We start from the raw sequence: 25,833 nt of genomic DNA on the forward strand, positions 1-25,833 counted from the left end.
GGCGCCAAAGCCGCGCTAAGCCCCGTCCCCTCCTCGCATCGCGCCCCCCCCCCCCTCTCTTTTTCAAAAGAGAGCTTTCCCACGCGAGCGCGGCCTCCGTTCCGATGGGATCGTCTTGTGTATGAGGGAGGAATGTGAGGAGGAAACCTGAGAGCCGCCGCCGTGCAGGGGTGCTGGAAGAAAAACAGCATCGCCGATTGTTTTAGCTCTCCCCTTCCCTGTGAAGAGGGGAGAGCTTAGCCCAAGTGCGGGTTGTCTGGTGGAAGCAAAAACCCCCCAAACTCACCGGAGGTCTGAGCTGCTTGCTGGAGGAAAAGAGTCTGCTGCTTCCTGATACAGCGTGATCGCTGAGGAAAGCATGAGAAGGTACGTGCTCCATACAGCCCCCAGTGGTGACACTTAGGTATTACAACATTTACTGTTTTTTTCATTTCATAAGAAAAATTTTAAAATTTCTTAGAAAAACCCACTTACCTCTCCTGCTGCAGGGTTTTCTGTGGTAAAACCAACAGACCCAATCTTCACGGTGGGTTCCATTAACAAACCTTCAGGAACCAGGGACTCTGGGGGGAACCCACACTCCTGGACCTGTAATAGCACCCCACCAGTAAAACTTTATGGCTTAAAATACCAAAGTTCTGGATCCCGGGGTCCAGCTCTCTAAAAAGAGAAGCATTACAGGCAAAACCTCGTTTCCTCGGACACAAGGCCTGGGTACCATTCAGTTTGGCTTAAAAGACACTTTGAATGGATCCGACTGCATAGCTAGCACCAGCAAGGATTGCTCCAGTGGAGCTCAGCACAGCACATCTTCACTCGAGACCAACACCTTAGACACTGGCGAAAAAACTGAGGTACTCCCGGTATGGGAGGAGTTATTTAGGGAGGCAGCTTCCTGTTTAGGGTGTGCCAGTGTCCAGCACCTGAAGGTGGCCTATAACCCACATAGTAACTACTATGGCTCTGTGTCCCATGATGTACGATTAAAGAAAAACCTGTTTATCTGATGTCTTTTGGTTGGTTGTATGATGTGCTGGGTCATCTTCTTCAATGGTCATCTCCCAGTGTTGGGCAGTTCTGGATGATGCAGAAAGCGGTGCTGACATGATGACATCAGCGTTGCTTTCTGCATCAATACACTGAGTGAATGCTTAGGGGGGCGGGCCATGACGTCCTGCACTCACAGCCTTTCCATACTCTACCAGAGTGAATGACGCTGGGTGAAAAAAAAATACCGCGGGGTGCAGGCACCAACCTCAGGGAAATGGCCTACAGCCTGCAGAACTGCAGCATTTAAAATTCTAGTCACCCAAGGATAGGTGGAGAACAAGCAATGCTTTACTGTTCTTTTTGGCAGGTAAGGCAATTTCTACTGGTTTCAACAGTGCATTTCACTTTTTGGCTAAAGTTGCCCTTTAATGTACCCATAACCAATGGTGCGATCCTGGTGGCTTATAAATAATCTAATAGAGTTGGCTGAAATATGCCAATTAAACTTTCATCGTGTCCAGCTGGGATAGGATTTCCAGCATACTGACCTTAACTTCTGAAAGCAGATGTAGATGAACTCCTGATCCAGTCTCTACCGCTGTATCTTCATTATCAGCGTTTTCTGATATAACCTGAGGGGAACACAATGACATTCACCCATAACTAAAGCAGTTACAGTTTCTGACAAGCAGAGATGTCCCAGGCGGGAGAACACACAGTGATTATTGCTAGGGGCTATAGCCACTGGCAATTATCGTATTAAACATCTGACAGGCTGGTTGCACCCAAGTTGATTGATCAATCATCTTGGGTACAATCATGCTGCCCATACATGGTTCGAATCTCAGCCGGTCCCTGCTGAACCGCCAAACATACGAACCATCTATGATCGGCTTTACCAATGGTGTTCTTTAACCTCCTCCCGCCCAATCTATTGTAAAATGATGGCCGGGAGCACTATTATTCATCATATCATATGATGTCCTCCCACTCGTGCACCTCGTGCGTGCCCTAGGGGGCATGAAGCAGCACAATATGTCACCCGATGTGTCCACTGGACACATCAGAACACCGACTGTTGTACCAGGCCGGCTTCAGTACCATGTAAATCGCTGTGACCGATCACATCGATCACATGTAAATTGTACACAATGGCTTTCATTCATAGCAATTCAGTGTGTACTGTTGTGAGCTCTGTGATTGGTCACAGTGATCACATGGTACAGGGGCCAATCACAGGGAACTTGTACCGTGTGATAGCTTTGGCCAATGACAACGATCACAATTGTACACAATGGCATTGAAATGGATGGCAGTCACAAAAATTATTACAGTGATCACATCATCACTGTAATAAGGAATCATAGTGAAAAAAAACAAACAAACCCTGATCACCTCCCTAGAGCAATAGTGTCACTATAGTGAAACTGTGCTGCACTGGTCACATTATGTACATTTGTAAAAAAAATAAAAATAATAATAATAAAAAAATAGTCGAAAAAGAAAAAAACATTTTTGTTACATACTGTGACCTGTTAATTTAATTTCTTAAAAAAAATTGTGGAATTCAAAAAATACAATTTGAAAAAAAAAAAAAACTTTCCATGCCTTTTATGAAATACCTTGGACTATCTACTTTCCAAAAAGGGGTAATTTGGGGGAGATTTGTACTGTCTTGGCATTTTAGGGCCTCAAGAAATGAGATGAAATGAGGCCATCAGTACATCAGGATGGATCAATTTTCAAATATATATAATATATACACACTATAGTTTGTGGACTCTGTAACTTTGACGCAGACCAAATAATGTACTCTGATTTGGGTTATTTGCATCAAAGAAATGTAGAATACATGTTGGCTTAAATTTATGAAGAAAGATCATTTATTTGGAAAAGTTTATAACAGAAATGAAGAAAAACTTGTTTTTTTTTTCATAACTTTCTGTATTTTTTTCATTTCTATAGCAAAAAAATACATAAAAACCCACGGTGATTAAATACCACCAAAACAAAGCTTTATCTGTCTCAAAAAATTATAATTTGATTTGGGTAAAGTGTTACATGACTGAGTGTTTGGCATTCAGGGTGAGATAGTGCTGAAAATTGGCCTGGGCATGAAGGGGGTGAAAGTGTCCGGTATTGAAGTATTTAAAAAGCAGCAATAACTTGAGTGGAAAGCCTGTCCCCTGCCATCATGCTGCAATGTGGGACCTATGCTCTCAGTGTGGAAGCAGTGGTCTCTCTGCAGAGGTCCACATATCTCCTGCTGAGCTAGAGCTCCCCCATCATTAGGCCACACATGAACACAAAATAGTCAAATCAACTTACATGAACAGATCTATCTTTGTCAGTCTTTGATAATAGGCTATTCTCTTGATGCTCTAGATATTCACAATGACTTTCAACCACCGTGGTGTTATCTTGTCCCAATACATCATGACATTGCTTAGTGTCTTCTGTATCTCCAGTAGCACTTATACAACTCAACGACATAAACTCACGGCCTTCTCCACCACAGACCTCTGGTAGAAGGACTTTCTCTTGCCCCTCATCTCCCGGACTGCAACCAACAGATGTATTGCTGCCTTGCAGAGAAGAAAAGATGGCCGGAGTTGAACCTAAAAAAGGAAGCCCTGGTGTGCAGGACGAAGACACAAAATCATTCATATTCTCTTGAGGGACAGAGCATAACGATGTTGAGAAGAGGACGCTACTGTTCAATTCTTTTGGAGAAGCAAGTGTTCCAGATAACTTTGACTGTGTAGGAGAATCTCTGGGAACATCATCAGATTCTTTAATTCTTTGGGAGTCAAGCTTCGCCCATAAACTCTCAGCATCTCCTGAAACTTCAGTAACTGCAATTAGCGTTCGTATGTCACCATCACTCGAGGAGTCAGAGGGCATTGGCAAAGTGTTTTGGGGTATTTCATCATCAGGAAGGGGTCTTTCCGGAATACAGCTGATGTGCCTAGGATTGTTATCATAAGGAAATGGGCTTAATAAGAAGTATTTTTTAGGAGATTGAGATATTTTGTCTTTGGAGTCTAAAACCGGGACAACAGGTGGTAGAGCACTTGTTGGCTCACTTATAAGAGAGTGTGATGGTTCTGCTGCATCTGCTGATGGCTTTTTATTATTTTCCAAAGGGCCTTCTTTGTTGCAAGGAGTTGGATCAACATTCAAACAGTTTTCACTACTTTCTAATAGATTTAGGGCTCTGTCTAAATTTTGAGAACAAGCCACTAGATTTTCTTCCTGCAGCACTGCGGAGCTACATGTAGGGGGCAATGTTTTACTGTCAATCTTAGGATGCTGGTTGCACCCTCTTCCATTTCTGGGTGTATGTGGTGTGAATGGCTCCAGGTGATTCACCGATTTTAGCTTTTCAAGCTTCAGAATGCCAAAGTCCTCATCTGGCAGATGGAAGTCTGTAATTTTAAAGTAGTGAGACAGACGATCCAGACTGATCCTGTCACTAAAGACAGGGAATGGAGAGCCTATAGAAAACATATCACAAACAGAAACAAAACAAAAAACATGATTATCTTCTAAAAGTTGCTACACACATTTTTTAAAATAAACAATATTCCCAGCACTACCTTTCCCTAAAAATGCCTAAAATACAACAAACCCACCTTCACCTTGAGGGCGGGTCTAAAATACAACGAGCCCACGTTCACACTGAGGGCGGGTCTAAAATACAACGAGCCCACGTTCACACTGAGGGCGGGTTTGAAATCATGCGAGTTCAGCTGAACTCGCATGATTTCCAGCTGGCATTTCAGTCCAACTTCGGGGGCGATTTGACAGACATTTGTGCGGGTTCACGCACAGATGTCTATTGAAATCGCCCTCGAAGTCGCCAAAAGTATTGCAAAAAACGACTTTTGGGAATTGTTGCGGTGCCGCGAAGTCGGCGTCACACCTATTTAGTGTCATTGCCAGCAATAAGCTCCGATTTGGCATGCGATTTGACATATCAAATCACATGCCAAATCGGCCCAATGTAAAAGTGGGCTAAAAGAAAGGGTTATTGTCCAAAAATGTTCTAGTGTATTGCCCATATAAGTGTCCAGGGTGTTGGGTTGAAAACTGTTGCTTGGAAGTGTATAAAACAGGTGGCCATATTCCAAAAGGGATGCAAGGCTGCTATAGCCAAAGGAGGCCTGGAAGACCCATGCTGCAGGAGAGGAGAGAAAAGCGCCAAGCGCAACTTTGGTGTAGTACAGTTTTAATAATCAAAAGATAAAATACATAAAATATTCCACTCACAAAAGTGATGACCGAACAAGTGTGAGACCGGTAAAGGCTCTGTGCAATAATGTCCTGCCCCCAATGGGAGCTGTCAGTCCATGCCCCTGCACCTTGGCTCTGGTATCAGAGGGATGTCGAAGGATGCTGGGGGAATGAGCCGTGTGAAGCCGGGAACTCAAGCTGACAACCTCGGAAGCAGAGTAGCCAACCGGGACGCATTTGGAGGCAAGCCATCCCTCCTCCCTCGATTGGCTGAGGAAGGAGGCATGGCTTGCTTCCAAAACGCATCCTGATTGGCTACTCCGCTCTGAGGTTGTCAGCTTGAGTTCTCGGCTTCAGACGGTTCGTTTCCTCAGTGTCCTCCAACATCCCTCTGATACCAGAGCAGAGGCGCAGCAGCATGGACCGACCACTCCATCGGGGGCAGGACATTATTGCACAGAGTCTTTGCCGGTCTCACAATTGTTCAGTCATCACCTTTGTGAGTGGGAATATTTTATGTATTTTATCTTTTGATTATTAAAGCTGTACTGCACCAAGGGTGCGCTTGGCGCTTTTCTCTCTTCTCCTGCAGCATGGGTCTTCCAGCCCTCCTTTGGCTTTAGCAGCCTTTTCACACAAAGTCTTTTCCATTGACAAATTGTTACAATGTTTATACTTAAGTTCAACTGATAAAGAATGTTTTGATTCTTGGCACACTGCCCGGTTTTTTCCTTCCTTTCTTTTGATGGTTGTGGCTTCAGAAGAGCAGAGAGAATTCTTTGCATAGAAAGAAATGGGAAACACTTTAGTCAAGATCGCGATATCGATTCTTGACGATTAATCGTGCAGCTCTAAGTTGTACCTGTGTAAAGCTACTGAAAACACAAAAGCCCATATGGAAACACCTGAAGGATAATGTCAATTTTGCCAATAGCAACCAAATTTTCTAAAACTGGTTAATGAAAACCAAAACCTCATCGGTTTCTGAATAGTAACCTCCGCTATTCACATTCTCAAGCTTTTACAAATCAAGTTTTCAGTACAAAAATGTTTTTTACATTGCAATCTAAGGATTCCAAACAGATCACTGTAAGACTCGGTACGCACAAACATGTCAATCACTTGCCAGAAACCTATAGCATTTTTAGTGTGCTAGCATTTCCGAAGTCTTCTTGGAGCTTTCAGAAATCTTTTTCAGTATACTACACACTTACTGATTAGGCAGATCAGTATCTGACATCTGCAGGACTGTGGGGATAGATGGCAGTTTATCTTATATTTTATAACATGATAAATACAGTATATATACAGTTGCGCTCATAAGTTTACATACCCTGGCAGAATTTATGATCTCTTGGCCATTTTTCAGGGAATATGAATGATAACACAAAAACAATTTCTTTCACTCATGATTGGTGTTTGGCTGAAGCCATTTATTATCAATCAACAGTGTTTACTCTTTTTAAATCATAAAGGCAACAGAAACTACCCAAATGACCCTGATCAAAAGTTTACATACCCTAGCGATTTTGGTCTAAAAACATGCACACAGTTGACACAAAGGGGTTTGAATGGCTATTAAATTTAACCATCCTCACCTGTGATCCATTTGCTTGTAATTAGTGTGTGTGTGTATAAAAGGTCAATGAGTTTCTGGACTCCTGACAGACCCTTGCATCTTTCATCCAGTGCTGCACTGAGGTTTCTGGATTCTGAGTAATGGGGAAAGCAAAAGAATTGTCAAAGGATCTGCAGGAAAAGGTAGTTGAACTGTATAAAACAGGAAAGAGATGTAAAAAGATATCCAAGGAATTGAGAATGCCAATCAGCAGTGTTCAAACTCTAATCAAGAAGTGGAAAATGAGGGGTTCTGTTGAAACCAAACCCCGGTCAGGTAGACCAACTAAAATTTCAGCCACAACTGCCAGGAAAATTGTTTGGGATGCAAAGAAAATCCCACAAATAACTTCAGGTGAAATACAGGACTCTGAAAACATGTGGTGTGGCTGTTTCAAGGTGCACAATAAGGAGGCACTTGAAGAAAGATGGGCTGCATGGTCGAGTCGCCAGAAGAAAGCGATTATAACACAAATGCCATAAAGTATCTTACTTTATGGCAGTACGCCATATCACAATACGCCAAACAGCACAGAGACAAGCCTCAAACCTTCTGGCACAAAGTCATTTGAAGTGATGACACAAAAATTGAGCTTTTTGGCCACAACCATAAACGCTACATTTGGAGAGGAGTCAACAAAGCCTATGATGAAAGGTACGGAGCTGGATCGCTGATGTTTTGGCAAGATGAATGCAGTATGTTATCAAAAAATACTGGAGGAACATTTGCATTCATCAGCCAGGAAGCTGCGCATGGGACATACTTGGACATTCCAACATGACAATGATCCAAAACACAAGGCCAAGTCGATCTGTTATTGGCTACAGCAGAATAAAGTGAAGGTTCTGGAGTGGCCATCTCAGCCTCCTGACCTCAATATCATTTAGCCACTCTGGGGAGATCTCAAAACGTGAGGTTCATGCAAGACTGCCCAAGAATTTTTCAGAAACTGGAGGCTTTTTGCCAAGAGGAATGGGCAGCTTTACCATCTGAGAAGATAAAGAGCCTCATCCACAAATACCACAAAAGACTTCAAGCTGTCATTGATGTTAAAGGGGGCAATACATGGTATTAAGAAATGGGATATGTAAACTTTTGATCAGGGTAATTTGGGTAGTTTCTGTTGCCATTATGATTTAAAAAGAGTAAACACAGTTGATTGATAATAAATGGCTTCAGCCAAACACTTACCATAAGTAAAAGAAAAGTTTTTGTGTTATCATTCATATTCTCTGAATAATGGCCAAGAAATCATAAATTCTGCCAGGGTATGTAACCTTATGAGCACAACTGTATATATATATATATTATACTATATTCCGTGAACCTGGTAAGCAACTTCCATCTGTACTTTTTTATTCTACAAGTTATGATCCATCCTCACATATGTACACACAAGATCTCCAATCATTCAAATTACCTGTCAGTTCACTGGCTTCCTTTGAGCTTCCAAAATTATAAAGCTTTCCATCTTTATAGCCAGCTGATGTGCTTACATTGAAAACAGTGTCCCGAGATCTAAGACTGTATGCCTTCTTATCAGACAGCAATGTCATAAATCTGTCCACTTCTTTTATCTGGGAACCATCCCTTATATTAGTAAGACACTTCACAGCACCATGTGACTCGTTGCTTGCCATGGCCTCCTCACAGTTTTCTTTCTCACTCTGCGAGCCACTCAATGCTTGGCTGTTTTCAGCATCAAACCTAAGCTGTACAGATACATCTTTTAGACCTGAGGAGAGTGCAGCAGGACAGGACTTTCGACCCCTTCCACGCCTGGATCGTGTACCCTCTCCAGCACTGTTACTTACAGAAGGATGGCTTGAAGGAGTCAGGGAATTAGAAAGTCTATCACTCTGGTTAACTGGTGTGGATAAAGATGTGCTGTTTCGCCGTGACCTTCCTCTTGATCCTTTCCTTCCTGTGAGAAGGTGGCTGCTTATCACTGCTTCAAGATCAACTTTCCTCTGGCAGCTGGTCATGCGGCGTGTTGTCCTGACATAATATTCTACTGGGAATAACAGCCCCTCCACCAGGGTGCAGGAACTGAGCGGGTTATGGTCCTCCTTGACCACGGTACTTTCAGTGTGGGCTTTAAGGTTTAGTGGAGGCTGGTTTTCAGAAGAGAAGGAAGGACTGACCTGAGAAGTTCTCTTCAGATCTGTGTGATTTTCAAATTCAAGTGCTCGTGGTGGTGTGTCCAAAGGGCCACAAGAGGAAATGCATGTCACTTCTACATCTAAAGATTGTGATGTGGGTAGTGGTTGCTCCTCTTTGGTTTCTGACTTAACGAATGAGTTTTTCACAAAAAGTTGTTCATTAGGTGTAGCGATTTCATCAACTGAATGCAGAGATTCAAAATTACTCCTAACTTCACCCGGTGAGTTATCTGCTGTCCCCAGTCGGAGCAACGTGGTACTAGAAGGACCAGCAATCTCATGTGAATTTTCTTTAGGCTTTGAATCCTCTGAACAATAGCTAGCAGCGGGATTGTCTGGTCTCAGAGGAGCACCATCTGAAGGATGCTTCTTAAACACTGGCGACAGGCTTTTATCTAGGACATTAACAATACTGCTGATACGACATACACTCGGGGACGGCGATTCAGAAAAACAAACTCTTCTTGCTGTTCGGCTTAACCTCAGCCGACTTCTGGAAATTTGGCTAGATTGATGAGCTCTGTTTCCTTCAGCTTCCTGCCCACTGCTCTCACCGCCAGAGCAAGAAGGGGTCCTGCTGTCACTGTTGACAATTTCAGGCTCCAAATTAAAGGAGACGCATGGCTTTCTCTCCTTGTCTGCTGAAGGGGTTTCAAAAATTTTGTGCGATTCCCCAAAGTCTCCTGAAGCATTGCTGGTACAGTTTTCTGGGCCTGCAAAACAACGCAAACAGTTAGAAGCAAAACCTACCACTGACCATTGACTGCATTTTCTAAAGCAGATAAATTACAGTTTGAAAAAAAAAATGTGGCACATGGACAGAGCCTGTCTTATAGCACTCCTGCAAAGCAACAGGTTAGCTTTAACGCCACCCTCGTCAGTAGAACACACTCCCCTTTCCTTCACTCCCCTTCTGCTCTGCTGAGCTGGTTAACAGCATTTAGAGCTTACACTGTGCTGAAGACCCTCTCCCTGCCCCCATGTGGCAACACTGGCAAATCACCAGCACTGCCATATGCAGGAAAGGGGAGCCAGGTTTATGATCCTTTGTATCAAGAAGTACTGGGTATTTTTCTTCACTCATGGTAGCTGAATGCAGTGGAAAGGGAGCAAAAAATGAACAGCAAAGAAATAAATTGCATGTACTGTTGGGGAAAGGGACATTAAAAGGAACCTGTTGCTTTATGCTGAAAGGGCAAAGCACACCTTTACTTCAAAGTGGCCTTCCAATAATTATGAACTTAGACAAAGACATACCTGTAAAAGAAAATACATACTTACCTTTCCTGTGCCCCAAGCTGCCAAACACCACTCCAATCTTCAAAAGTCTTCTACTGAAGTCAGGCGCGGACTGGGACAAAAAAAATAGGCCCAGGCCAGGGGGAACGGGGGGAGGCAGCAAAAGAAGTTGATAGAGGGAGCAGTTGGGCGGCTGCATATAGAGCAACTGATCTTTCCATTTTCCTCCTGCAGTCGCTGAATGCCTGCGGGAGGGAGAGGAGGAGAAGTAGACATTCAGCAGCTGCAGGAGGAATATGGAATGTTTAATTGCTCTATATGCAGCTGCCCCACTGGTCCTCCTATCCAGGGGCACAGGAGGGCTGCAGGGACACTCACTTTCTCTCTGGTCTGGCAGGCAGCATCAGGAGATGGAATCCATTGGAGCTCCTTCCTCTTCACAGTCATGGGCAGCTGGGTAGTTTCTGCCCCCCTGGCCCAGACTGCTAAACCCAATATGAAACAATATACGCAAACCTGGTGGGATCATCCACCAATCAACTGTTCCTCATGTCTTAAGCAATACAGAGCTTGAAAGGAATATAACTTGTGTGACATGGGGTAATAACCATATCCTCAATAGCCAAACTGTCTGGAGAGATACGGACGGTGGGTGTTTGTTACATTTACCGGCTCTGGCCTTAAAAGAGGAGTTTGGGATTGCGAAAATAGGTAGTACATGCTACCCCCATACCTGCATTGTTTTTCTTTCTTTCCCCAGTCCTTTAGTTTTTACAGAATAGTCTTTTGAAGATCCCAGAATCAGCCTCTAACGGTTCTTTCTCAGTTCTAAAGTTTCCAGGGGGTGGAAATATCTCCACAATCCAGCCACTCCTTCACTCCCTCCCTCTGGAGGACATGTGGGTGTGCCTGGTGAAGAGGTGCACACCCAGGCAGCTATCTAGAACGAGCATGTTCTTCACATGCCTCTGTTTCCATGGCAACGTGTCCCCAGCTAAAACCCGGAAGCAGAGACAGCGTGGTACTAGTGAAGTCCTCACCTTTCCCTGGCTGTTATCTGCGAGCTCTCCTCTCCCCTGGGCTTTTATGTTCCAGTGTCCTCCAAATCCCCCCCATCACTCATTCAAAGTCTGTATCAGCATCTCCTCCAGCCAATGGGGGGATCAGGAGAGTCACTTCTCATGTCCAGAAATGAACACAGGTAATCTCTCTACACACAGCACTGTGTTATATCAGAAGAGGAGACATGGTGAGGAGCATAGTGACCTGTGCCCTGTGCTATGTGTAGAGAGCATACCTGTGTACTGTACATAGGAGGGGAGACTGACAACTCCCCCACATCTAAAGTGACCCCCGAAATGTTCCCAGAGTCTCCTTTATTGTACATACAAATCATCCCTCTGTCAGTGTACTCCTATACAGTCCCATCATCCCCATTACCGTACAGCAATGAATGGCACTGTACGGCATGTGATGGCACTGTACGGCATGTAACTCATACTAGTGCCTGGTTCAAAGTTCCCTAGTTTGGCTGTTGAGGATATGGTTATTACCCCTGTCCCCCACAAGTTATAAGGACCTTTCGAGCTCTATATTGCTTAAAGTGTTTGTTAACCCAAAAAAAAAAAATGCTGTTCCTGTCCCTTTAATGTGCAATTAGCAGCATGGTGCTTTTGCTTTTTAAATTATCCCCCTGTTTATCTCCTACAATAGCTGTTTGATAATGCCATGTCCTGACTCCCCACCTGAGTTCTGACCACGATTACCATATCTGCTAAGCTGTCTGCTAAGCCACAAGATCGTAGTCTGTGCATGTCTGCATCACACGCAGCTCTCCTATTCTCCTCTGTGCCTGTCTTCAGCTCCCCCTCCCCCTCCCTGTCAACACGTAGCCTTGTTTCTGATGGTCTGCTAGGCTCTCATACTTAAAGCGGAATTCAACCCAAAAATGGAACTTCTGCTTTAAGTGAAGGTGACCCCCTGACATGTCACATTTGGCATGTGATATTTTTTTTTGGGGGGGGAGCGGATACCCTCTTTTTAGAGGGATCCAGCTCCCACTTCCTCCCGAGGCACCGCAGCGCCGGAAGCAAGTTCACCTCTCCCCCCTCCCTCTCGGCAATCATCTGGGACACGTCAGTGGTCCTAGATGATTGCCCGGGCAATCACAGTTTCTTTGGACTGTGGGACAGGTAAGTGTCTGATTAATAAAAGTCAGCAGCTACACTTTTTGTAGCTGCTGACTTTTATATGGGGGGAACTCCGCTTCAACCTGAAAAGCTCCTATCCCCTCTGTATTAGGACAAGAAGTTCTCCTGTGTCTGTGCTTTATCATAAATATGCTTATCTGTACAAGCTAACACATCGGCTCCCTGCGATCGCATGACTCCTCGGCTCTGTCTCTCCTCTCCTCCAACGCTGAGGTCAGTGGCAGTGCTTAGCCCCCCCCCCCGAACTCTCAGCTGGCAGAGGAGAGAAAAGGCAACTGATCCTAAGAAGAAGGTGTGTTATCAGTACATATTTATGATACAACACAGGCACATGGGAACTTTTTATTGTTCTAATACAGAGGGGATAGGAGCATTTTATACAAGTTCCTGAAGAAGCGCTTAAGGACATGTAACATGTAGAGTTTTCTTCACTACGTTTTTACCTCCAATCAGCTGCTCCTTCTATTTAACATCACCTCATTTTGAATCACTATTGATCGATCTGTTCCACTGTGGTAATAGTTGGTTGTGTTAGGTGGTGTGAGTGTCATTTAGATCAAACACCATGTTTTGTTTTTAACATGTCATGTCAATAATGTGAATTTTAAAGATTAATAAAAGTTCATTTTGTATTTCAACGCTTCAGATGTGCCTCTAAAGTCCATGATTCCTTCTTTTGAATACATTTTGCAATATATTTAGGCACCTGTGTCCACAACGCCATCTTGTGGCGATACATTTAAATGGGCGGCCAGCCAGGTGAGTGGCGTGGGCTTAAGGAGCAGTCCAGCTACCTCAGCTACTTTAGGGCCCCACATGGTCATGCGGCCCGGCAGCGCCGGCCCACCAAACAAACGCCGATGTGCTCTATGTCCTGGCCTGACTGAAGTCCACAACAAAACTGACACTTCTTAAAGCACTGCTCTCCTGGGCCACCTGCAGCTCTCACTAGTTTCTTCCTCTGACCTCCATGCCTCTACAGGGAACAGCCATAATATGAAGGTCAGAAGCAAGAACTGTACAGTACAGTACTGTGTATAAAAAAATAGGTCATATAGAAAAACAAAAAACTTTTTTGAGCCCTGCATTAAAAAGTAGCAGATACGTGACTTGTTTTCAAGACCACACCTCCTCTTAAAAAAGGTGAACAAACACCCTATACCCTCCCCATCCCCCTGGTCCCTGCTGTACTTACCTCTGTGGGTGCGCTGTCAGTGCCCATGCAGCAGGTATACTGGTTCAGGGATGGAAAAATCCCTGCTCTTCTCCCCCTTTCTGCAGTGCTTCCAGGATGGATCAGAGCATTTTTTTTGTGCTGGCACTGACCAATCATAATATCTCTGATCAGTCCTGGAAGCCTTGCAGAAAAAAGGGGGAGAAGAGTGGGCATTTCTGCTACACCAACTGTGCAGCAACTGACAGCTCATCACCCATCTAGGCAAGTACAACGGGGACTGGGGAGGGAGTCGGTAGAATGTAGGGCGTTACTTTACCTTTTAATTTTTTTCTGAAAAGGTGAACTTAAGCCGCACATGTTAAAACTAGGATGGCATCGCTCGAATTCTCTCTAGAGGGGAGGATGTCAGTTTGCTCAGGAGATCACTGAATATCCCAGTGACAGTGTCTCTTAGATCTGCCGACCCAGTAGCCTCAGGAAGCCCCCGAATTTTAATGTTATTCCGCCTATGGCGGTTTTTCCAAGTCGTCATGTTGTAAGCGGATACAGTTAAGGGCAGTTGCTTGGTGATTATGTAGGGTTTCAAGTGTCTGTGCAGAATTGAGTCCCTTTCTGTGGACAATGTATTGACTGTTTCACTTCAGTCATGTCCTGTCTGAGAGAGGATTCAAGCCTGGTGACAATATTTTCCATGTCCTGCCTTGTTGGTAGGGAGAGCAGGAGGACCGACATTTGAGCAGGGGAGAGGATGGAACACGTGGCAGGTGTCATGGCTGTTCCCCGCTCCGAACACACAGCATGGTCACTCAAACTCCCTGGGCTGGCAGGCGGTTCATCCCACAGCAGCTCCGGGAACCCCGACAGACTGCTGGCAGGGGAAGACTCAGCCCTGACAGGAGTTTGTGAGCAGGGGAGAGAGTGACCTACTTGAGGCTGAGAAGCCGTAGGAGCCACTCCTTTTCCAGGAGTGGATGCCGGCGCCATGCTGTTCCTGGAAACTGAGCGGGTGCGGTAAACTGCAGCCAAAAATAAACTTTGAATGTCCGCCGTCGTGTGTCCTCTGCGATCTCCCTTTTGTAAGCAGTGTTTGGACATGGAGCAGGCAGGTTGGTACCCAGAAAATCCCTCACTTTGCCGAGGTGGGTATGGAGCTCCTTCTCAAAGCGTCCTCACGCTGCCATTGCTTAGCCACGCCCCCAGTTGTCATTTTATTACTGTTCTCTCTCTATTGTTCTGCTCTGTTTTACAGTATTCTATGCTATACTGTAATGTTTTATTGTTACTGTCTTTTATTGTGTTTGCTTTGTAGGTATGTCATTCTACTGTTATACTGTACTGTTAACCATTGTTTGCTTTGCAGGTATGCCATTCAGCTGCAACAGGATTTATTTATTTTGACAGCAACAGGGTTTGCTCTCATGATACGTAAATCCGTGACTCCAGCGCTGTAGGAGAAAAAGAGCATATATGATGAAGCATAGGGGCAGGGGTGGACATTAGTGGGGATTGCCCCTATGCTTCGGCATATATTTTTTACTCTCTTTTTTTTAGCACAGATTGCAATTAAAAAAAAAGTTGTTTTATTGAGTTAATATTTTATTGATACTGTGATTTATTGTTACCATTGTTTGCTTTGCAGGTGCGCCATTCAGCTGCAGCGCGGATTTATTTATTTTGACAGCAACTGGGTTTGCTCTCGGGATACGTAAATCCGTGACCCCATCGCTGTAGAAGGTGATTTCACCACCAGTTAAAAAAAGGGCATATATGCTGAAGCATAGGGGCAGGGGTGCACATAGGGGAGGATCGCCCCTATGCTTTCGCATATATTTTTATATTTATTGTATGCCCATCATTAGAAGTGGGTGACTGCAGGCAGTATTCTAATGGTGGGCATACCACTGATCAATCTATGTGAATGGAGAAATCTGTTAGGTTCTTTTTTTTTTTCGTTCAGCCCACAGGCTGCAATATAGGCATTACAATATATGCCCAACAAGGACCAGCGACGTACTGGTATGTTGCTGGACTTTGACTGGTAATACCAGAATGATACCTTCAGGTTTAGGTATCATCTTGGTATCGTTTTTTTTCAGTCAGTGGTCGGCTTTCATGTAAAAGCAATCCTAGCAGCTAATTAGGCGCTAGACTGCCTTTACACGCAGTGGGAGGGAACAGCCGCCCCCCCCCCCCCCCGCCGTCTTCTATGGTTTTCTTGGGCTCTCCTGTCCCACTGGGGAACCTGAGAATGCAGCCGACGGTTCCACCAGCTGACCACAGAGCTGAACAGACACCAATCCAATGGCTCCAATCATCTCTATAGCCTAAGAAACCGGAAGTTACGAGCATTTCATGACTTCAGTTTCCCCAGATATAAACGGCACCATTGGGAAACTGGGAAAGCATCTTATCACGCCGATCTTGGTGTGGGCAGATGCTTTAAGGGCTGAGGAGAGATCTAGAGTCTAATAGACCCCACATTTAAAAAAAAAAAAAAAAAAATATGAGTACCTGTCACTACCTATTACTCATACGGGATATTTACATTCCCTGTGATAACAATAAAAATGATAACAAACAAAAAAAAAAATGAAAAGGGACAGTGTAAAAATAAAATAAAAAAGCAACATAAATAAAAAAAAAAATTAAAGCACCTCTGTCCCCCCCCGTGCTTACACGCAAAGGTGAAAGCATCGGTCTTGTGTCGTATGTAAACAGCAATTGCAACATGCATGTGAAGTATCACCGCGAACGACAGATCAAGGGCAGTAATTCTAGCAGTAGACCTACTCTGTAAATCTAAAGTGGTAATCTGTAAAGGCTTTTAAATGTTTTTAAAAATGTATGAGTAATTTTAACGCATGTCATGTTTGGTATCCATGTACTCGGCATAAGATCATCTTTTATAATTTACCAAACATTTGGGCAATATAGTGTGTTTTTGTGCATTATAATTCAAAAAAGTGTTTTTTTCCCCCAAAAAATTGCATTTCCAAAAATCGCTGCGCAAATACTTTGTGGAAAAAAAAAATTGCAACACCCACCATTTTAATCTGTAGGGTCTGTGCTTATATTATTATATAATAATATATAATGTTTCAGGGTTCAAAGTAATTTTCTAGCAAAAAAAAATATATATATAAATATTTTCTCATATAAACAAAAAGTGTCAAAAAAGGACTTTGTCTTCAATTGGTTCACAGTCATGCTAAGTGTTTTGTTGATTAACAGCCAAAAAATATATAATTTAATCAAGCAAAAAGTGGACAACCTGCTGACAGCAGCACACTATCCTGCCCAGTGTATTCCTGACTCAGCAGTCGGTTCTGTTCTTCAATGGTTCTCTTGACATAAGTCTTCACCCTTTCAGCTCTCTCAGATTTCTGCCAAGAACACAAATTCCAATTACTATCTAAGAGTATAAATTTAGCAAACAGAGAAAGCCTGCAATAGTCTTTAAAAACAAATTGGTTTATGCATGAGACTGATAACATTAGTGGATCAGTATTTAAATCTTTCTGACATTATGAGAACTGACTTTGTGTAAAGCTGATCTCCAACAAAACTGTTCATAAGTGAAATACATATTTAAAGGTATTTACCTGCCTGAATATTTGTAATTGTGTTCAGCCAGATACGTGACCCGAACATCTATGTCAGGCAGCTTTTTTTTTTTTAGAAAAATTAAAAACATTACAAACCAGAATATATTATTGGATATAGTACTTATCACTTATACAGTTTGTACATAAATTCCTTATTTCGAATACCATACATATGGTCTATCCACAGCAAATTCTGAATTTTTCTATCTTTTTCTTACATATATTCTCCAATCAACAAAACGAGTATTTAGCCACAAATAATAACAACATATTCATAAACATACAAACTAAAAAAAAAAAAAAAAAAGGAGGCAGCTTAAACAGATACCATTATTCACTACTGCATTATGTAACATCACATTGATAAGGTCCTCCCTATGCTCATCATTCATGTGAGCTACCTCAGCTGCTTCATCTCCAGCTCCCAGGGCCTGAAATCATGTTGGCTTGACTAAGTAGTTCTATATAATGCAGCCTGGCAGGCTTAAGATGATGGACCTCATACATCTGATTTCTGCTACGCAAAGGATTGGGGAAAATTAACAAAAAGTGAGATTCAAAATTATTAAAATATTAGAACTAAATGAAATACAATGAATCTGAACTCCAGAATTTTTTTTTGTTTACATTTACTGGTGTAAATATAAACTACTCCTATTGATGAATGCCCCATGTGCAGCTGCTGTTTCATTTGGGAAAACTCTTACTTTTATTCAGCCTTTATAGTACTGTAAGTGATGATCATCTGGTGCTGAGACTTACAGTTCTGGCTGCAGTACAGCTCTGATAGCTAAGTAAGGAAAGGGATGGTCAGCACTCTGGATGACATCCAAAAAAAAGTATTGCTTTGTTAAGTAAACATGTACAATGCTGTAAAACAGCCTACGCGTTTTGGACAGTAGTCCCTAGTCCATCCCTTTCCTTACTCTGGTACGTTGGAGGTGTCAGCAGCCTCAAGGTCTTTGCACTAGACAGAGCTATTATGTGGAAAGGTTGTAGCATCTATACATTTGTTTTCTTTAGCTCCAATAGCTGGTCTCTTACTCTCCACAAGGCATTCTGTAATTGGACAAGGCAAGAGTGTGGCATTCATTTGCACCTTCTTCATTCACAGAACACCTTGTATTGTTGTATTAATGGAAAAAAAATATAAAGACATTTTTTGAATGGACAAAATGGAGAACAAAATGACTTATCAGAGCTGTAAGTCCCAGTGGCGGATGTTTGCTATTCAAGTTTTCCTGAATGCAATCAATCACACAGAGGACAGGCATCAATAGAGAGAGTTTATATTCACATAACAAATGTAAGAAGCCGTTAAGCCTTAAAGCCAAACTCCAGGATGGAAAAAAAACTTGCAGTGGGCCACCCCCCACACTACAAGGCTTAACTGCTTGTTAAGTCTAGAGAGTAGTGGAAGAGGTTGTATTACTGACCTGGATGCTCGCTCCAGCCGCTCTCCTCTTCTAAGTGTTGTTGGCAGGCCCTCTGCAGCCTCACGTACAATGCAGAACTATTGGTCCAGCCTTGTACTTGATGCAACCGTTGGCCAGAGGGCTTAGAGAGGAAGCTGCAGGGAGACGGTCGAACAGATGGAGGGAGTTTGCTGGAGTGAGGAGTAAGGTAAGTGTTAAATTGCATTCTTCTACCCCTAGATGTAACCAGCATTTTGCCTGCAAATAGTATCATATTTTTGTCAACTTATGCAGGGCAAAACAACAGGTTCACCTCATATTATTTCATATTCCAGTACCTTGGGGTACAAAGTACGTATAGTACTTTGCCCTATCTTTCTAGGAGCTGTAAAAGGGGGCCATACTTCTAAGGACTGGGTCTAGGCCCACCCAGCCATCTTCAGGACAATGCCAGGGCACCAGATGGGACTTACTCCACAGAACAACCTCTGGTTTCCTGCAGGTTGGTTGAACCATCTATCCATTCAACCATTCTGATGGATGATCCACAAAGTACTGTACTTTTCCATGTAAAGGAAAGCAAGTGACTCACTCCCCTCCTCTCATGTGACAGTACCGATGGATTGGATGTTTAGGCACTAAAGCCTTTACGAGGGGTTAGGGCGGGGAAAGGATCCTCACCCCTGTGGAAGCTTCAACTAGGATCAAACTGAAGTTTAGGCAAGGTTGCAGGATAGAAAAGGATTTTAAAGTATAATTTGCTGCAAAGGCCGGCTTCAGTGAACCTGTTACTTTGCATGGCATAATCAAAGAACAGATTGATCTTACGGTGTTCCCTGGCAGTTAACATATCAGATGAGAACAATATTTTTAATGCGCAGTAGCATCCTCCTAACGTAGGATACTAGGCAAATTTAGTTTTTGACTCCTTCCATAGTAAGAAGAGCAGTGATTGATTGTTTTGGGCTGTTAAGAATTTCACAGGCTAGGAGTTTGATTGCTTCCCCCTGCCTTCGGCTGGGGGAAGCATAGGGAAAGGGATTCAAATGACCAGCCTAAATATTTATCGTGCCCTAGCCAATCCCTGGAGAGGAATGTCCAGAAGGTGGCTGGGGATGTAATAAATTGTTTTGAGCCCTGCACAGATTGTTCTTTCCTCCTCAGGGAGGGTTCCAAAGCCTCTGAGGCTGCTGTCCTAGGAGGCAGCCTGTGGACTGTGTAGCTGTTCTTTGAGGTTTCAGCTGAGAAAGAGCTGAGAACCTGAAGTGATCTTCTGAGGAGCTGCCTGTAGGAGTTCACCATATGGGATCTGGTCTGGAGAAGGATTGTCTCCCTCACTGGATCATGTCTGGAGGAAGCAGGAAGGTGTGCAGCTGTCCTGGAACTTGTGCGTACTGACCCCGAATTGTGATCCCTGGTGACTGTGTGCTTTTGGGATATAAAGTACACCCCTCACATTTTTGTAAATATTTTATTATATCTTTTCATATGACAATACTAAAGAAATTACACTTTGCTACAATGTAAAATAGTGAGTGTACAGCTTGTACAACAGTGTAAATTTGCTGTCCCCTCAAAATAACTCAACACACGGCCATTAATGTCTAAAACGCTGGCAAAAAAAGTGAGTACACAATTCTCCAAATTGGGCCCAAAGTGACAATATTTTGTGTGGCCACCATTGTTTTCCAGCACTCCCTTAACCCTCTTGGGCATGGAGTTCACCAGAGCTTCACAGGTTGCCACTGGAGTCCTCTTTACACTGTTGTACAAGCTGTACACTCACTACTTTACATTGTAGCAAAGTGTAATTTCTTCAGTATTGTCACATGAAAAGATCAAATAAAATATTTACAAAAATGTGAGGGGTGTACTCACTTTTGTGAGATACCGTAAGTGCCAGAGGTAGCTATGGACTGAGATGGATCTCTTAGGGTCTCAGAGTGCTAGCCATTCCCCTGTCCTCAGCAGAATCGTGGAATGGGAGCTTAGAGAACACTGTCCTGTTACTGTAAGGATTTTGGAGTATCCATGCCCTAACCCCCTCCCCCTATTTAACATTTTTCAACCAATAAATATCAAAAAGCTACCCCCTAGAGTGAGTTATTGGAGCCGGTCTGTATGGACTGGTGCTTGTGGGGACAGGTAGCCTCTGTACTATTTGGGAAGAACCAGCTGTTACTGTTACCAGCAGCACCTATGGGGGTGGCACTACATTTTTTACTAATTAAATATTCAAGACTCTAGACAGAACTCTCAGATGTACCACTTAATAAACTCTACCAAATGCACAACTGTACCAAGCTCTCAGACGCACACATTAGTACATCACAAGTACCTGTAAACGATTAACCGTTTTTTTGTATTCTTTTTTCAGCAAGGCAAGCCTTTCCTTAAGCTGCAACACAAAAATCATAAACTTAGGATGTTATTAAAGAAAAAAACATTTAAACATTAAAAAAAAAAATCACCAGCTAGCTCCACAGTGGTGACAACATACTTCCTTCCCCAATAGATATTAGCAGGCCATGGTCCCTGTCCAAGCAATTTGAAGAGGATCTGAAGAGCCCCCACTGGCAGCTCCAATATTTCTACAGTTAGTTCACCTGCAAGATCTACAACCCTTAGCCCTCATTCACATTGGTGTAGCGATGCCTTGTGAAGGGCCGTCTTCAGCCTCCTAGAATGCACAAGTGTTCTGTGCAGGGGCGTGCAGGCAGCCTGTTGAAATCAATGATAGGTGGCCAGCTGCACAGACCTTCACATGCATCTCAGAGTGCACACCTGTGCAGGTCCATTACACGGATCAGGATGCAGACAGACTGCGTTCTAATCTCTGAGTAGGATCCACATGGATGTACGCTCCGGGTTGCATATGGAGGTGCGTGCAGCCGGATGCCTGTCATTGACTTTAACAGGCTGCTTGCACGCCCTTGCACCTGTTCACCCTGGGCAGCTAGAGACAGCCCTTCACATAGATATGGTATGGCCATGTGAATGATACCATAAAGCAGACTTTTTCAACCAGGGTGCCTTGAGGTTTCTTCAGGAGTGCCTTGGTAAAATGCCTAAAAATTGTCCCAAAATTGTATACAAGCTGGTGGGTGGATGAAACCTGCCTTTTAATTGCACAAAGTCACAGGTTTTCATTGTACACCATTACAACCTTCTAGCTGCCAACCTCCTAAAGACCAATGACATCATCAGTTGATAAGGAGGATGCCAGTTGCCTGCATATCATCTTTGGTTGACTCTTCCTTGCCTCTCGCCATCAGTTTTGGGGGTCTTATTAGCTGAGTGATGGAGAAAAACTGAGGGAGAAGAAAAACATTGGAATACTAATCAGTACCAGTTTGCAAAAGTGTATTTGCTTTGGAAGAATAAATCACCTCCAACGTTGCGTGTCCTACGTGTATTGATGTTGCTGCATTATGTAAAACTATTAGAAGAGTTTTTACATTTAGAATGGGATGCCTCAAGATTGTCCATAATTTTAAAGGGTGCCTTGACTGAAAAAAGGTTGAGAAACACTCCATAAAGCAAATTTGTCTTTGGCCCAGGCAGGGCAAAGCAACAGGTTTGTTTTATTTCCATGTGAACAGGCACAAGGTATTAAAACATGTCCAAAATATCCTAATCTCACAAAAAACAACAGACTGGAAGACATCTATCAACTTGGACTGATTTTGTTTGTACCTTCCCATCTGCGGCTCTATTGTTAGCAAGGTTAATGATAATGTAAAAGCTAAGGCTCTGGGTATAGCTTTATTTACACCCTACATCACAACCTGTGTATACTGCTTCAAGAGCAGACAGTAGATGCATTCCATCGAAGGTAATGGATGGCTTCTGATTCTAATACATTTAAAAAGGGAAAATATATCTTTTTTGGACCCCCTCTTCCCCACAGTAGATGGGTAAATATTTATCTGTAGCTTCACTCTGTGATTGCCACCGTGTAGCCCTTCCAGGTCCCGCACAGTATTCACTTCATAACAGTTCCCACTGGGCCCTATGCCTGCTAAGCATTCACCATAATCCCGATTTATTTCTATGTATGGATCTGTACTCATATTTAGGGGTGCAACGGATCATCACCGATCCGTGATCCAAACGGTTCAACCTGTTCGGATCGGCACACCCACGATTCGCGGAGCGCTCCGCTGCCTCGGCCTTAGGAAAGGCCGCGGCTTTGGCCTAGCTCCGGAGCAGTGGCGGGCTAGGTGAGCGGCGTGCTGACGTCATCATCACCCGTCTCAACTGCAAGCAAGCAGACAATCGTAGGGGAGATGTGGAGAGATGTGGATATTACAGTGGGGGGAGATGTGGATATTAGTGGGGGAGATGTGGATATTACAGTGGGGGAGATGTGGATATTACAGTGGGGGAGATGTGGATATTACAGTGGCGGAGATGACGTGGATATTACAGTGGGGGAGATGACGTGGATATTACAGTGGGGGAGATGACGTGGATATTACAGTGGGGATGGAGATGATGTGGCTATTACAGTGGGGATGGAGATGATGTGGCTATTACAGTGGGGACGGAGATGACGTGGATATTACAGTGGGGACGGAGATTGTGGATATTAGAGTGGGGACTATATGGTGGTGGAATTTTCACAGGTTTTTGTAAATTCAATTAAATTTTTTTTTTTTGTTGATCCGAAAATGATCCGATCCGTGACTCCTGATCCAAGGAACGATCCGAACCGTGAGTTTTTTGATCCGTTGCACCCCTACTCATATTAAAAACAAAGTACAGTGCCATCCATAAGTATAAGTGGGGGCTATGAGGCACATACATAGCAGTCACAGGGCCCAGTTGGGACAGTTTTGAATAAAAATCTGCGTGAGATCCAGTAATGTGTCACACAGACAATCTTAGGAGCAAGGATGTAGATGTTTACCCATGGGGGGGGCGGGCCGAAAAGTACAAATTTACTAAAAAGGAAGCTACCCTTTGATGTGGAGCATACCACCATGGGGAAGATGGTGCCACACATGGACCTGAAGCCCTAGGCTGCTTTGCTTGCAAAAATTTATTAATGGATAGGTGTGCCGTAATACCTTTGCTTTGTCTTCCAGTGTGAAGCATTTCTCTTGCATGTTTTCCATCGCTTGCTAAAAACAAAAAGAAGAGGGAATAAAGTCACACAGGCACAATATGACATGGAAAAAATTTGTGTGCACAACATGATCTGAACATTACTGGTATAGCTACAACACTCATTGTTTAGGCTGTCACTACTCACGCTAAATTATGTGTGTAAAAGGAGCCGCGCTACATACAGTAAACATAAACTTAGAACATAAATAAATTCAATATTAACCATGCAGTGCCTATTCCACTACTCAATCCAATCAGTGATAGAGATCCTTTGGGGCCTTGGTTATCTGGTGAGTGTATCCGCATGTTGGTGAAAAGAGCACATCCCCATGGTTAAGTGCCAAAGGGCGGGGGGCAAAACACATTGGGGGGTGGCTTGGCTGAGGCTGCTATTCATCTCACTTCATGCACATGGGTCTACTTCATGATGTGCGGCTTATGGATCTTTTCCTTTGATATTGCTGCAGCTTGGAGCTAGGACAAGCTCCCTGTGCCTGCCGGAACTCACAGTGCTCTAGTTGGACTTTACCTGTACCTGAGTGGCACCTAAATTTTGTCTTTTTGGGTAACATTGAGTTTAAGTTTACCATATGTAGCGCAGTGCCTTTTACACACATAATTTTGATTTATGCTGCGGCATTTATATTTACATATTTTTTCATACAGGATTTTTTCACTTGCAGTAGTGTTTTGTTTTTTTTTTTTAATTTTTTAAATTTTGTTATTTATACTGGTAGTACTTCTATTTGGGTATACCTCAGTTTTTGATTAATAGGACACCTTTGCGCTGGTGGATATTTCTATTTTGGTTGTTAGCATTACTCACGTTAACCCATATTTATTTATCCAGCACCCAGTTGAAGATTTGCACCATTTTTTGCCAGTACCCACTCCCATTTTCTCAACCTTTGATCTGAAAAGGGTGGCGTCATCTCACCCCCCCCCCCCCCCACCCTGAGATAATATCACAGATCCCAAGGAGGCTGCAAAACCCTGCACCATGCGATCTTATGCATGCACAGTGGGAAGCTGATTGATTCATTGGGAAGTCGCAGCTGGCTCCCAAACCCAACCTGGTAGCGGTGGTGAGAAGAATTGACCGTGGGAAGACAGTGCTGGATACCATGGGCTGGTGAGTACTCACTTATTAACCACTTCAGTCCTGGAAGGATTTACCCCCTTAATGACCAGGCCATTTTTTGCGATACGGCACTGTGTCGTTTTAACTGACATTTGCGCAGTTGTGCCCAAACAAAATTGATGTCCTTTTTTTCACCTCTGTGGTTTTTATTTTTACTTTCTGATATAAAACATATCCAAAAAAAAAAAAAAATTATAACTAATTTATTCATCAGCTTAGGCCAATATGTATTCTGCTACATATTTTTGGTAAAAAAACAACAAAAAAACGCAATAAGTGTATATTGATTGGTTTGTGCAAAAGTTATAACGTCTACAAAATAGGGGATAGATTTATGGCATTTTTATTATTATTTTATTTTTTTTACTAGTAATGGCTGTGATCAGCGATTTTTAGCAGGACTCCGACATTGCGGCGGACACATCGGACACTTTTTTTGGGACCAGTGACATTAATACAGTTATCAAAGCTAAAAATATCCACTACGCACTGTATAAATGACACTGGCAGGGAAAGGGGTTAAAGTGATTGTAAAGTCTCAAGGTTTTTCACCTTAATGCATTCTATGCATTAAAGGGGTTGTAAAGATGTTTTTTTTTTTTTTTTAAAATAACAAACATGTTATACTTACCTTCACTGTGCAGCTCGTTCTGCACAGAGTGGCCCCGAACCTGGTCTTCTGGGGTCCCTCGGCGGCTGTTTCAGCTCCTCCCCGCAAGCATTTACCACCTTCATGCGAGCTCCCTCGCACGGTGGTGAGTGCTTGCGGGCGCGCTCCCGTGATACAGCCGGCGGCTATAGCCGCTCGCTGTATCACTCGACCCCGCCCCCCGGCGCGCCGCGTCATCGGATGTGATTGACAGCAGCGCGAGCCAATGGCTGCGCTGCTTTCAATCCATCCACTGCAGCCAATCAGCGACCAGGCTGA

The 25,833-nt window shown here is 43.5% G+C and overlaps 1 protein-coding gene across 2 annotated transcripts in view; it reads right to left on the bottom strand.

Moving 5' to 3' along the window:
- PALB2 (partner and localizer of BRCA2) overlaps nt 1-25,833 on the bottom strand; it is a 43,570-nt gene that overhangs the window by 15,564 nt on the left and 2,173 nt on the right. Inside the window, exons 2-8 of one of the 2 annotated variants that reach the window (XM_073636530.1) lie at nt 23,725-23,778; nt 20,991-21,050; nt 16,904-17,015; nt 8,265-9,719; nt 3,420-4,487; nt 3,319-3,377; nt 1,539-1,622 (exon numbers count right to left, since the gene is read on the bottom strand). In XM_073636530.1, the coding sequence (XP_073492631.1) occupies nt 1,539-1,622; nt 3,319-3,377; nt 3,420-4,487; nt 8,265-9,719; nt 16,904-17,015; nt 20,991-21,050; nt 23,725-23,772 (2,886 nt within the window). In that variant the 5' untranslated portion in view covers nt 23,773-23,778. Of the gene's footprint in view, nt 1-1,538; nt 1,623-3,318; nt 4,488-8,264; nt 9,720-16,903; nt 17,016-20,990; nt 21,051-23,724; nt 23,779-25,833 lie in introns of both variants that reach the window. The other variant, XM_073636529.1, reaches the window with a different exon arrangement.

Source organism: Aquarana catesbeiana, linkage group LG06 (assembly GCF_042186555.1).
Source record: "Aquarana catesbeiana isolate 2022-GZ linkage group LG06, ASM4218655v1, whole genome shotgun sequence".
NCBI lineage: Eukaryota > Metazoa > Chordata > Amphibia > Anura > Ranidae > Aquarana > Aquarana catesbeiana.